The sequence below is a fragment of the Sus scrofa genome, chromosome 3, assembly GCF_054392235.1.
Source record: "Sus scrofa isolate SSC_HxYL_T2T_F1_AM1 chromosome 3, Sscrofa_HxYL_maternal_Yorkshire_Landrace_v2.0, whole genome shotgun sequence".
In the NCBI taxonomy this organism is placed as follows: domain Eukaryota; kingdom Metazoa; phylum Chordata; class Mammalia; order Artiodactyla; family Suidae; genus Sus; species Sus scrofa.
In genome coordinates, this window is record NC_139385.1 from 3,667,542 (window position 1) to 3,680,913 (window position 13,372).

Here is a 13,372-nt window from a genome sequence, read left to right on the forward strand (position 1 = left end):
CAGCATTGCTGTGAGCTATGGTGTGGGTCACCATCCAGCCATAGGTAGATCCCACGTTGCTGTGGCTGTGGTGGAGGCCGGCAGCTGTAGCTGCTATTGAGCCCTAGTCTGGGAACCTCCATATGCCACAGGTGCAGCCCTAAAAAGCAAAACAACCAAAAACCCACACACACACAAACCCAGTCCTCCCAGTCAGAGGTTACGGGGACCCCAGCTCAGCCCCTTGGGGCTGTGTCCTTGGCATGGTCACCTCCCCTCTCAGAGCCTGGGTGTCCTCGTGCGTAAAACAGAGGTGGTCACATCCATCTCCAAGGATGCCTGGGACGGGGGAGTGAGGCCCAGCAAGGAGGCCTCCTGCACATCGTAAGGGCTCAGGACGTGCAGTAAAAGGATCAACCTTCACGTGCCAAGAAGCAGCGGAGGCCGCAGAGGCCGTGGAGAGGGTGCCAGAAACCTCAGCCTCAGCTCTGCCTCCATCACCGCCTCCACTGTCATCACAGATTTAATTGTGATCGGGTACGTCCATAGGTGTGTATCATTTAATCCCTGAACGGACAGGAAACCTGGAGCCCAGGGGGGGACTGATGAACTCCCCGGCGGCAAAGCAGGGAGAGCAGGCGTCGTGGAACTGGGGGGCCGAGCCCTGGAGTTCTCCTGCCTCCGTAGGCAGGTCTCACTGACCCCAGGTCTCAGTGCCCCCCGTCTTCCAGAGGACAAGGCTCAACCTGACCATCTCTAGAGCCACTCTGGGTCCCCGCCAGCCAGACGGGAGCCCCACGCCGGGTGGGGGCACTTACCATGGAAAGGATGACCAGGGCGGGGAAGAAGCCCATGACGACATAGCAGAGCAGCTCCACAAGCTTGTACCTGCCGGGAAGACGGGCCGTCTTGGCCTCAGGACAGCCTCCCCCACTGCCTGCCCCCCCCCGCCACCATGAGGATCAGCTCCCCAATCTGGGTAGGAAGGGGCACCCTGAACAGAAGAGTAAGAGAAAGGGACTTCGTCCTCTGCCCAGCACACCTGGGCTCAGATTTCATCCAGCTACACCCAGCAGGTGCTGGCGGCCTTGGGTGGCTGTGGGCGGTGTCTTTCCCTCTCTAAGACTCAGTTTCCGCATCCATGAAATGACATGAAGTATTGCAAACCCTGGGTATAGCATGCCTATAGGTGGTTCCCATGCCCAACCCAGGGCAGACATTACTATTCAATCCCTGCACCTTTTCCTACAAGGCCTAAGCAGCCACTCTCCATCCACCGAGCGGCTGTACCAGCTGACATCTGTTTGCTACTCCGGGTGATTCCAGGAGTCTGTTACTCCCTTTGGCTCCTCTAGCTCAGTTTCTTTCCCCACTTCATTATTCACATCCTGTCACTCAGCAGGACGGAATTGGGTAGGGAGCCCCCAGTGCGTCTCTTCCTTATCTGCTAACACAGCTCAGGGAAGGCAGGTAACACGTGACACAGGAACCTATAACGTATTTGGGGGTGGGGGGCTGCCCCTTGGCCTACAGAGTTCCTGGACCAGGGATCAGATCTGAGACACAGTTGCGACCCAGGCCACGGCTGTCACAACGCTGGATCCTTAACCCACGGTGTTGGGCTGGGGCTCGAACATGCATGCCAGCACTCCAGAGACACACTGATCCCCTTGTGCCACAGCAACGTTGCATCCATTCCATTATGGGAACCCCTATAATGTCTTTTTAAAATTCTTCAGATTGCGGACCTGGTGGCTGTCTGTGGGGGGCCAGGCAGCTCTGGGACCCATGCTTCTGGAGTCAGCCTGGGGTCTCCTCTCACCAGGGGCAGGGAGGAGGCCCTGGTGGGGGCACCTGGCCACTGGAGACCCCCCCCGCCCCGGTCCCTGGCTTACCGCTCATGGAAGAAGAAGACATAGACGGTGCCGACAGAGGCCATGATCCAGACCAGCCATCGCATGTGGGAGGCCCAGGGGCCCAGCTCACGGAGGTTCAGCCTGGGGAGGACAGCCAAGCGCACAGCCTGAGGAAGGCACAGGGACCTGGCCCGCCACGGCCAGCCCGGTGCAGAAGCGCTGACCCCAGAGAAGCCCTGTGCCCTATGGCTCCACAGGAGGACACATGGAAAAGCAGAAAAACTGAAACAACACGCTGTTATCAGAGCAAAATTAGCAAAACCGATAATGTGACAGCATGAAGGAAGAGGGCTTCCCAAACCAGCAGGAATATAAACGAGCAAAGCCTGTTTGGAGGATCCCCCCGGGCACTCCAGGTCCAGGGGCTAAAGCCACAGACACGCTGTTGTGTGAGAACACGGACCAAGGCACAGAAAAGGACATTCCTCCCAGCATCAGGGCCAGTAGGACAAGCCTGAAAAACCACTCAAATTGTTCGCCAAAAAGGGAAGAGAGCCTAAGGCCGGTCTTGCCTCTTGGCTCCACATTCACCCTTTTTGCCTGCTGGGCGGTCATGGAGCTGAGCCCCCGGGAATTTCTTCCTTGGCAGCCAGTGCAGCATTAAGTTTGTCAGTAGAGGGCGACAGAGAGACGATGCAGAAGGCAAGGCTCTTCCTTGCAGGTTCCCGTGACTTTCCCCAAGTTCCTGGAAAGTAGGGTTTTCTCTCCCTGCTCAGCCAAAGCAGTGTCCCCAGGGCCACGTGCCTACAGCACCCAGCTTCCTCCAGCATTTGGCCTCTGCGTGTTTTCTCCAGCTGTTGGCTTAGGTAACAGCAGCCCAGCCAGGGGCCTTGGACAGTGCAAGTCTGTTCCCTAGGCCGGGCGGCTGCTCCTGCCTCCTCTCTTCAGCGCCCCACACGTGCATTCCCGTCCAGCAAGCTGACAGCCTTCAGCCTGTGCAGCTGTTTGCACAACCAAAGTGCACAGAAATGCTCTAGATTCCCGCAGAGGGGGACTGTGGTTCCAGCAGCACCCAGCGACCTGCAGCTTCCCCGGCACAGACCGAGCCTGGCACCTCTCCCCGGGGCCCCCAGACAGCTGACTTCCAGCGAGGCACACGCGGCAACTTCGTTACCATCCAGTACACCAAGGCCGTGCCCATTCCGATGAGGTGGGCTCACAGCCTTGGATGGAAGAGGGAGCTGGCAGTAGCTGTCCCTTAAATCTGCCCCTGCTGGACACCCTAGAATTGTCTTGAACTCTCATTAGTCAATTTTCTGTAAATTCAATCCCCCACGAATAACCCTTTATATTAAAATTTCCACGTTCTGGCCATTGTATGGCTTCCTTCTCCAGACTATACCCTGACTAATACTTTGGGATACTAACCCTACCCTAACCCTACCCTAACCCTAACCCTAACCCTAACCCTAACCAGTACTAATCCTATGGGATATTCACAAAAGTCTGGGAAATATGAGGACAATCTGTTTGGACCAAAATAGACATTTCTGGGGGAGGACGGCAGGACTGAGACAAAGACCACCTGACCAGGAGTTCCTTTGTGGTTCTGTGGGTTATGAACCTGACTAGCACCCATGAGGATGAGGGTTGGATCCCTGGCCTTGCTCAATGGGTTAAGGATCCCGCGTTGTCACAAGCTGGGGCACAGGTCACAGATGTGGCTTGGATCCGGTGCGGCTGGGGCTGTGGCGTAGGCCAGCGGCTACAGCTCCGATTGGACCCCTAGCCTGGGAACCTCCATATGCCGCAGGAGCAGCCCAAGAAATGGCAAAAAGAGAAAAAACAAACAAACAAACAAAAACTTCTCGCTAAACTTCAAATACTTCTTCATCACAAAACTCACTTTTGATTGTATAGATAAATGATGAAAAGGATAAGGAAGCTGATTTATCTATATGTGCACGTATACATATGGGAACATAAATATATGTATATAAACATATAAATCAACTTCCTTACCCCTCCGTCCTCGCTCTGAAAGACAGAACATCGGCCCGCTCTCACATCCTCCCCAAACAGCCCTATTTTTCTTAGAGATACTCTTAGTTCTGCATCTTCAAGGCTGGCATAGTCACATTCTATTCCACAGCCATAAGTCACGCAACAGTTTAAAACTGGCTTTTCTTTTTTTTTGTCTTTTTGTCTTTTTAGGGCCGCACCCGTGCCATATGGAAGTTCCCAGGCTAGGGGTTCAATCAGAGCTATCGCCACCAGCCTACACCACAGCCACAGCCATGAAGGATCGGAGCCACATCTGCGACCTACCCCACAGCTCACAGCAACGCTGGATCCTTAACCCACGGAGCGGGGCCAGGGATCAAACCTGCGTCCTCATGGATGCTAGTCGGGTTCTCATGGGTACAGTAGTCTCTGCTTGTTGTCTATGTGAGAACGGTTGCCTGTTCTGACGTCTGCATGTAACCTCACCAGAGCTGATTCCGAGGTCCCCGTTTGGAAAACGGTAGAAGATCTCCAGGTGTGCCGGCATTGATGTGCTGTGTCCACATCTGGACGCCCGCGCAAACGTCCCCCTTTGTAAGGGATTTGTTTTTTTCAGCCTCAATGTCTGAAGCATTTATCTGTCTTCCATTTCTATTTGCTTCTAATTGCTTTAATTTGGGACTTTAAAAATAAAAGTTGGTGTTCCCACTGTGATGCAACAGGCTAAGTGTCTGATGTTGTCTCTGCAGCGGTTCAGGCCGCTGCAGAGGCGCAGGTTGGATCCCCCGCCCAGTGCAGTGGGTTCAGGATCAAGCATTGCCATAGCTGCAGCTTGGATTTGATCCCTGGTCCAGGAACTTCCATATGCCCCGGGTGCAGCCATTTAAAAAAAAAAAAAAAAAAAAAAGGGACTTCTCCCTGATTATCTTGTGTTTTGCGCATGTCAGTATTCAATTTGCAGTCATTTTTATACTGTTCCTTGCTGACTGTATTAACTAAAGCATGGCTGTGGTTGGTCCCTAAAGTGTGCAGTATGTCTCCATGTCCACTTGTGTGTGTTGTTTTATCATCCTGCCTTTGTCCTCTTGTTTAGTTATCTTCATTTTCTTTCTTTTTCTTTCTTTCTCTTTCTTTCTTTTTCTTTCTTTCTCTCTCTCTCTCTCTCTCTCTCTCTCTCTCTCCCTCTCTCTCTCTCTCTCTCTCTCTCTCTCTTTTTTTTTGGCGGCACATGCAGCATGCAGAAATTCCCAGGACAGGGATCAACCCTGAGCCACAGTAGTGACCCGAGCCACAGGTCCTTCACCCGCTAGGCCACCAGGGAACTCCTACCTTCCTTTTCCTGCTATGTGGGCTGGAAGTCACGGCAGGTCAGCAGGGCCGGTGGTCAGAAGAAAACCTGGAACACGAACTCGAGGAGCATGAGGACAACAGGAGCTGTATCAGCCCCTCAGTCCAACCTCGATGACGCAGGCAACCTGCACAAGAAGCTGGGAGGCTCCAGCGTGAAGCTGCACGTGCGCTTGTCCCAAGACGCAAAGAAGCTGAAGGCGACCCCAGGCCATCAGGGACAGTGGGTGTGAGGCGCAGCTCCTCGTCCTGCCACCAGGGGGCGCTGTTGCGCTTCCACCTCCCGCCTGGACTGCACAGGGCACAGAACCCTAGACCACATGGGTCCAGTTTAATGAAGTGAACACAGTTCAAAGCCGCTGCGGCCAGATGTGACCCGGTGCTGGCCCCGCTGCTCATCTCGTCTCGCACTTTTCCCATGGAGCCTCCTCCAGTCAGTAGAGAGCAGGGTGCCCGCCACAGGCATGGGTTACCCACCACAATCTCCGTTCCCAGGGTGGCTTCTGACCGGGCAGGGGGGAGCATCTCATGTAACTGCTCCAGAACCTTCTGGCTCTCCAGTCGCGGCACTGGGCTGTGTCTTTTTCCTTACTCAGCAGTGGACAGTGATGGTTCGTCTGTCCTCCTCAGTATGTATAACTCCATTGTGTTTTTCTTTCTTTCTTTTTTTGTGTGTGTCTTTTAGAGCCACGCCCGCAGCATATGGAGGTTCCCAGGCTGGGGGTCTAATAGGAGCTGTAGCCGCCGGCCTACACCACAGCCACAGCAACTCGGGATCCGAGCCATATCTGCAACCTACACCACAGCTCACAGCAATGCTGGATCCTTAACCCACTGAGTGAGGCCAGGGATCGAACCTGTGTCCTCATGGATACCAGTCAGGTTCTTTATCACGACAAGAACTCCTATTGTGTTTGTTTTCTGAAGCACTGAGGAAGGAAGATCCCGTGTCACAGGTGATCCTGGCAATTTTTTCTATCATTCGTGACACTGTCCTGCCTTGGGATTACATGACGGCGTCTGCATGCTGGTCACTAAGCCCTCAGCGCTTGTCCTCGCTACAGCTCTGGTACAGCTCTGGGGGCTGGGCGTGGGAGGGCTGTACCATCACTGTCTCCATTTTCCAGGTCAGGAAACTGAGCCTCAGAGAGATTCACTCATTCTCCCCAGGACACACGGCTTGGGAAAGGCTGATCCAGGACTGGAGCCTCATGCCAACTCCCCAGCTAGTCTCTCTACTACACCAGAGACTTTTTTTTTTTTTTTGTCTGTTTTTTCTAGGGCCACACCCGCGACATACGGAGGTTCCCAGGCTAGGGGTCGAATCGGAGCTGTAGCTGCCGGCCTACACCACAGCCACAGCAACACAGGATCCGAGCCACGTCTGCGACCCACACCACAGCTCACGGCAACGCCAGATCCTTAACCCACTGAGCAAGGCCAGGGAATGAACCCACAACCTCATGGTTCCTAGTCGGATTCGTTAACCACTGAGCCACGACGGGAACTCCCTTTTACGCCCTTTCTTTACGTCAAGATTTACACTGGACTCTTGTACGTAAGTTCAATTTATCAAAAACGAAAATAAAAACCAAAAAAGGTTTGTTTTTTTTTTTCTGATTGAGGCAGGGATGGGGGACCCCAGAGTCATTCACGCCTCTACTCCCTCAGAGGATCTCTGGGAACCTCAGGGCTCTGCAGAAGACAGCTTGAAAACCAGAGCAACGAAAGAAAAATACCCACAGAATAATCCTCCACCCCCTTAGCCCATGTCCCCCTCTCACCACGCACCTGCACCCAGGCATCTAGGCAGGAAACTGTCACCACCAAGCCCCCCCGCCCCTGACTCGCTCTCTCCACCTCGACCTCCAAGCCACTCCCAAGTTCTGCCGCATCTTCCTTCTCCAGAGCTTGCCAACTGGGACACAATCCCCCCGTCTTGGCACCTGTCCCCCTTCTTCATGGCACTGACCACAGCTGTGGTTCATTCCCTGTGTCAGGACCAGGACAGCACCTGCCTGCAACCCCCATGAGGCCATAGGACCTGTAAGGAGAGAGGACCTTCGTCTTTGTTTACAGCTGTGTCCTTAGACACACTTGGGACACACAGAGCCGGAGCCCAGGCAGTCACAGGCGGGGATAAAGAACAGAAACCTGGCCACCGAATCAGCCCAGACGGGGGCCGTCAGACGGTCCTTCCAGAAACCTAAGTTTCAGAGAGTTTCTGCAGCTGAGCACAAAAGCTAGCTTGACCCTAACTGACAACATCGGAAAAGAATCCCGAGGTTCCCCTGGGGGTGCCTGGGGGGCGCTGGGGCGGTGGGGAGGCAGCTGCGTGGACAGAGCGCCCTCTGCTGGCTTTGGGCTTCTCTCTCCTGCACGGAGCATCTCCAGCGGCTCCCACCTACCCACGCAAGCGGCAATCCCTCCCCCAAGAGCAACACTTCTCTCGGGGTCTTCGGACACCTGCCCACCTGGCATCTGGCAGCCAGCAGCGTCTCAGTTTGCAGGACAGAAGCACACGCTCTCTTTCCGCAAAGCCCAGCTGGGCACAGGGCTGCGTCTGACGATGTCCACAGCCGGCAGCAGCAGGACTGACGTCCCAAAACGCTCAAGAGTCGCTGATTTCCTGGGGAGCGCATCCCCCCCCCCACATCCCTTCCCCCATCTCCCGTCATTCAGTTTCCCATAAATATCTCTTCCATCCATCCGTCCGTCAGTCCACTACACGGGGAACCAGCCAGCACCAGCTCTCTCCCCGGTCCTTGCACCAGCCTCCTCTTACCTCCCTGCTCCCAAGGCATCACCCAAACTAAAACCACATCAACATCCTGCTTCAAACTTCCGTCCACTCCTCCAGGTGGACCCACAGCTCCCTCTGTACCCGGTTCGCGTCCACACCTACACGAGACAGCCCAAGGGACCGCAGAGGCATCATCGCCCCAAAGCTGGAAACCTCGCAAACACCCATCACAGGAGGTGGGGACCTGTGGTTTATTCGCCCACAACGCCGTCCGGCAAGGGGACTGGACGATGACGTGTCCTACGACTGTGACTCCACGACCATCACCACGTTACAAGGCACGAAGGAAGCAGGATCCGAAAGAACGGAAATAAAAATTCAGCCAAAACGACCCTATGGTGGCAGGTGGCAGCACTGGGGTTATCCTGGGGGGCAGGGGCAAGTGCAGAGGGGCTGGACACGCTCTGGTTTTGCACCTGGGCGCTCGCCGCAGTGTGGGAACTTGCTGGGAGGTGCATTTATGACGGCATATCCCCTAGGCACAGTACATACGCCGCAATAAAATGGTTTCAAAAGTAGTTGCCTTTGCATCAACGAAACCCACTGACTAGTTGAGACGTTAAACAAGAACGCTCTGGAGTGTTCTGCTGTGGTGCAACGGGATCGGCGGCATCTCTGCAGCACCAGGATGCAGGTTCAATCCCCAGCCCAGCCCCACGGGTTAAAAGATCTGGCATCTCCGCAGCTGCAGCAGAGGTCTCAGCTGCAGCTCAGGTCTGATCCCTAGCCTGTGAACTCTATGTGCAGCAGGGTGGCAAAAAAATAAAAAAAAAAAAAAGAAAGAAAGAAAAAAGAATGCTCCCTTTCCAAGAGCCCAAAGCTCCCTTTCCAAGAGCCCAAAGTAGCAATTCCCAAGCAAAAATGGAACAAATCTTTCTGTGGCTCCCACTCCTCGAGGCCAACACGCAGATTCTCAGAGCAGCACACCTCCTCCAGGAAGCCCTCCGGAGGCTCCCCACCAGGGCGGTGTCTCCTGAGGTCCACGGCTGTGTGCACAGAGGCCTGTCCCGCTGTGCCGTGACTGTCCTGTCACAGAGACTTCCACCGACCGGAACCTCAGCATCCTGACCCCCAGCACCACCCAGCCCCCCAGAACACGTTCAACAAACATGACGGGGACAGCCCTTCTCTCCTCGCAGGGGCTCTGCCGCTTTCAGGGCGTGACCTGAGTGTTTCTTTAATCCAGAACTTTTGAAAGCCCTGAGGCACCTACTGGGGGAGTTTAAACTGGTACACACTGGATGGTGACTCGGCAACAGATGGTTAAATGACCAAGGCCCGCTCTTGCCACCCAGCCGTCCCACCAGACTCAAGGTCATCCCACAAAGATCAGGCTGGGCCACAGGAACCTGCTGTTTTTATACATCAAAAAGGCTGCCTCTTAGTAATTTTACCTGATTCCAGCCCACAGAGCCAAGCCCACGCACTAAATGATAGACCTGCAAGGACACTCACGGCGGCCCCATTTGTTTTAGCAAAGGAAGGGGGAGTCTCAAGGTCACAGATATCCATAAATAGGGGCTGCCAGAAAACACTATGCTGCTATTAAAAAGGAGTAGGGGGAGCTCCCGGCATGGCTCAGTGGAAACAAAACTGACTGATATCCATGCGAACGCAGGTTCGATCCCTGGGATCCCTCGGTGGGTTAAGGATCCGGCATTGCAGTGAGCTGTGGTGTAGGTCACAGACACGGCTCAGATCCCGCATTGCTGTGGCTGTGGTGTAGCTGCGATGTGACCCCTAGACCCCTAGTCTGGGAACCTCCATATGCTGCGGGTGTGGCCCTAAAAAAAAAAAGAAAAAAGAGTTGGAGTCGGGGAGATCTTCAAGGTATTAATACGCAAAGATGCCCCCGGGTACATGACTAAGAGGATAAAGGCAACCTGCAGTTTGCACAGCCAGCTTCCTTTTGTATTAATGGCAGGAAAGTATAAGTATAAATACGTATTGCATGTATTTCCATAATGCATATGCATGTATATGCAAATGTGTCTATACATATTCATGTACAGGCAGACACACTTGCTCTTTTCTACATAAAACGCACTCTGAAAGGATTCCCAGGAAACTGGTACAAAGTAGGTGCTTCTAGGAAGGAGCACGGGAGGGGGGGTGGCTTTTCACCTACTCTCTTTGGTACCAAGTCAACATATCGCCCAGCCACACGGAAAAAAGAAATTTCAAGAAAGAAAGCGAGGAAGCCCTCCCAGGGCAGGGACCCGCAGAGACACTCACCAGGGCGCATAGGAGGCTGCGATGAAGAAATAGATGACCATGCGGTCGGACATGTGCAGGCAATGCTCCACCGTCCTGCGACAGAGAAGGCGGTCACGGGCCTGCCCCGGGCAAACGTGCTTGGGGGATGCCTAGGCTCAGGGCTGATGCGCCTCCATCCAACCACGACCCCCCCGGGACTGCAGTGTCCCCATCTGTGAGTGACCAGAGCAGTGGCTCTCCAACCAGGCTCCCTAGCGGCTGAACAGAGACAGCTCGGGGGTCCCACTGGGGACCCTCTTCCCCTATTTGAATCAGAGCAATTCTGCATTCTGTTTACATGGGGCTTCTCCAAAGAATTTGGTGGCTTTCTGGAGCTTCCTGTGTGGCTCAGTGGGTTAAGAATCTGACTAATAACCATGAGGATGAGGGCTCGATCCCTGGCTTCGCTCAATGGGTTAAGGAGCCGGTGGTGCCGTGAGCTGGGGTGTAGGTCTCAGATGCGGCTCAGATCCCATGTGGCTGTGGCTGTAGCTGTGGTGCAGGCCGGCAGCTGCAGCTCCGATTCAACCTCTAGCTTGGGAACCTCCATATGCTGCAGGTGCCCCCCCCAAAAAAAAGTGCAAAACACAGACTCACAGATATAGAACAAAGTAGTGGGAACCAGTGGGAGAGGGAAAAGAGCATAATAGAAGGAGGCAAAAAGGAGCTACAACTATGAGGTATAAAATAAATAAGCTACAAGAAGTATAACAGCGGGAATATACTCGGTATTTTATGCTAACTATAAATGGAATAAAACCTTTAAAAATTGTGACTATATTGAATACCCATAACTTGTATAAAACTGTACTTCAATGATACATCAATCAAAAAATTTTTAAAAAAGAACTACAAAACATATCCCCAACAGAAGCATAGCAAAGTGAAGAAAAGACAGACATTTTCATGTATGTTAATCCTATTCTCTTCTCCTTTCATTAACAAAAAAATGCAAAACCAACACACCTCCGTGCCCCTTGAGCACCTCCTGGGTTCTGGCCTTCTGGTTTGGGTCCAGGCTCTAGAGCCAGAGGACCTGGGTTCGAATCCCAACCGTACCACAGAAGGGCCATGACCTTGAACAAGCTATGTACCCTCCCTGGTCTCAGTTGCCTCATCTGAGAAATGGGGAGGATGCTGGCACCCTATCCTGGGACTGCTGTGAGGACGAAGGGAGTCAGGTCTTCGCACAGCATAGAACAGGAAGGACACGTAAACCTTAGCTGTTTCCGTTACGAACTCACCTTCCAAGCAAATTACAGTCCTGAATACCCTTGATCAGTGTGGTGGCCAGCCTCCAAAAGAGCACCCAAGACGCCCCACCTTCTGGCCCTCGCACCCGTGTGCAGCCCCCTCCCACAGCGAATAACGCAAACATATGGAACCAACCAGAGGTTGCAGAAATGACCGTGCCATTTCTGAGGCCACATCATAAAAGATATGACAGCCTCCACCTTGTGCTGTTGGATCACCAACCATGGAAGGAACAAGCCAGAGAGGTCCAAGGGTGAAGGACGGAGCGCCCCCTAAATGTCCAGTGCCGACATGTCAGCCCCACAAGGAAGCCACCTTGAAAGTGGCTTCTCCAGCCCTGGCCAAGCCTTCAGAGGATGCCAGCTCCAGCCAGCATCTTGACTACACCAGAGACCCTGAGCCAGAACCTCACAGCTAAGCTCCCCAACTTGTGCCTCTTTGAAGCTTTCAGGGAGAATTGAGGTTTACTGTTATTTTAAGCCTCCGATTCGGGGTAATTTGTTACACAGCAGTAGATAACGCATACAAATAGTGATTCTGTCTGACAAGTGCAGCCCGCATTAGGTTTGACCAGCGTTTCTCTCTATGGCCAGCGAAAGAAGCCAGTCACCAAAGGCGGAGGGACCCCCAAGGGGCCGTAACAGGTGAGCAGAGAAGCAAAGCATGCTCCGTACCATGAAGCTCAACCTTGACAGAGAAGGAAATTCTGACACCTGCTACAACATGGACACGCTTTGAGGTCACGTGCTCACACAGGAGACATGTCACAGGATTCCACGGCCGTGGGGTACACAGAGCCGTCACGTTCACGGAGTCAGGAAGTAGAAGGGTGGGTGCCGGGGGCTCTGGGAGGGGGTGGGGAGTTAGTGTTTCATGAGGACAGAGGTTGGGTTTGGGATGATGGAAATATCCGGTGGATGGATGGGTGGGGGTGATGGGAATGCATTTCATGCCACGAAACCACACTTCAAATTGGCAAGGACGTCATGGGCATTTACCACAATTTTCATTTCTTTCTTTTTTTTTTTTTTTTTTGTCTTTTTGCCTTTCCTAGGACCACACCTGCAGCATATGGAGATTCTCAGGCTAGGGGTCGAATCAGAGCTGTAGCCACCAGCCTACACCACAGCCACAGCCAAGAGGGATCCGAGCCGCGTCTGCCACCTACACCACAGCTCACGGCAACGCCGGATCCTTAACCCACGGAGCGAGGCCAGGGATCGAATCTGCGTCTTCATGGATGCTGGCCGGGTTCACTAACCACTGAGCCATGAAGGCAACGCCCAGCACAACGTTTAAAAAATTGACACCCAAAGAAATCAAAATTAAAATCCTGAATTCTAAGACCTATACTGCAGAATTATTGCAAAGCTCAGGAGTGGTATCTGCAGAATGCCAGGACCTAGGAGGTACCCAGAAGGAGACAATTATCGTGATGGTTATTCGGGTCCTTCATGAGGACCCTGGGAGCGAGGGGCGTGCTCGTCGGCACTAGAGGGAGCATCCCTCACCAGCCCCGCCAGCCACGGAGGCAACGACGGCGCAGTGCATTCCGTCCCGGCCCCTCCTGGCTCGGCCAAGCACAGCCCAGGCGTCCCGCCTCGCCCCGCAGCCACCCAGCCACGCACGCGCCCCCTCCCGCAGCTGGGCCGCAGGTACCTGAGGTGGCTCTTCTTCCAGGAGATCGTGTGGAACACGGTGGACACCACGAAGAGCCCACAGAGGCCGAGGCCATAGACCCAGGCAGAGACGGTCTCCCAGTGGTCGTCCGACAGGAAGTAGAGGTTGGAGCTGCCGAGGATGCTGGGAATGATCCAGAGCTGGAAGCAGGGTGGGGGGAGGTACCACAGGGGCAGCCTTTGGAGTGGGGTCC

The 13,372-nt window shown here is 53.9% G+C and overlaps 1 protein-coding gene across 1 annotated transcript in view; it reads right to left on the reverse strand.

The window, feature by feature from the left end:
* The window catches only part of RADIL (Rap associating with DIL domain), a 132,900-nt gene that overhangs the window by 90,102 nt on the left and 29,426 nt on the right, over positions 1–13,372 (reverse strand). The window contains exons 3-6 of the mRNA XM_085016320.1: positions 13,159–13,319; positions 10,225–10,299; positions 1,875–1,976; positions 798–867 (exon numbers count right to left, since the gene is read on the reverse strand). Of these exons, the coding sequence (XP_084872446.1) occupies positions 798–867; positions 1,875–1,976; positions 10,225–10,299; positions 13,159–13,319 (408 nt within the window). The remainder of the gene's footprint in view (positions 1–797; positions 868–1,874; positions 1,977–10,224; positions 10,300–13,158; positions 13,320–13,372) is intronic.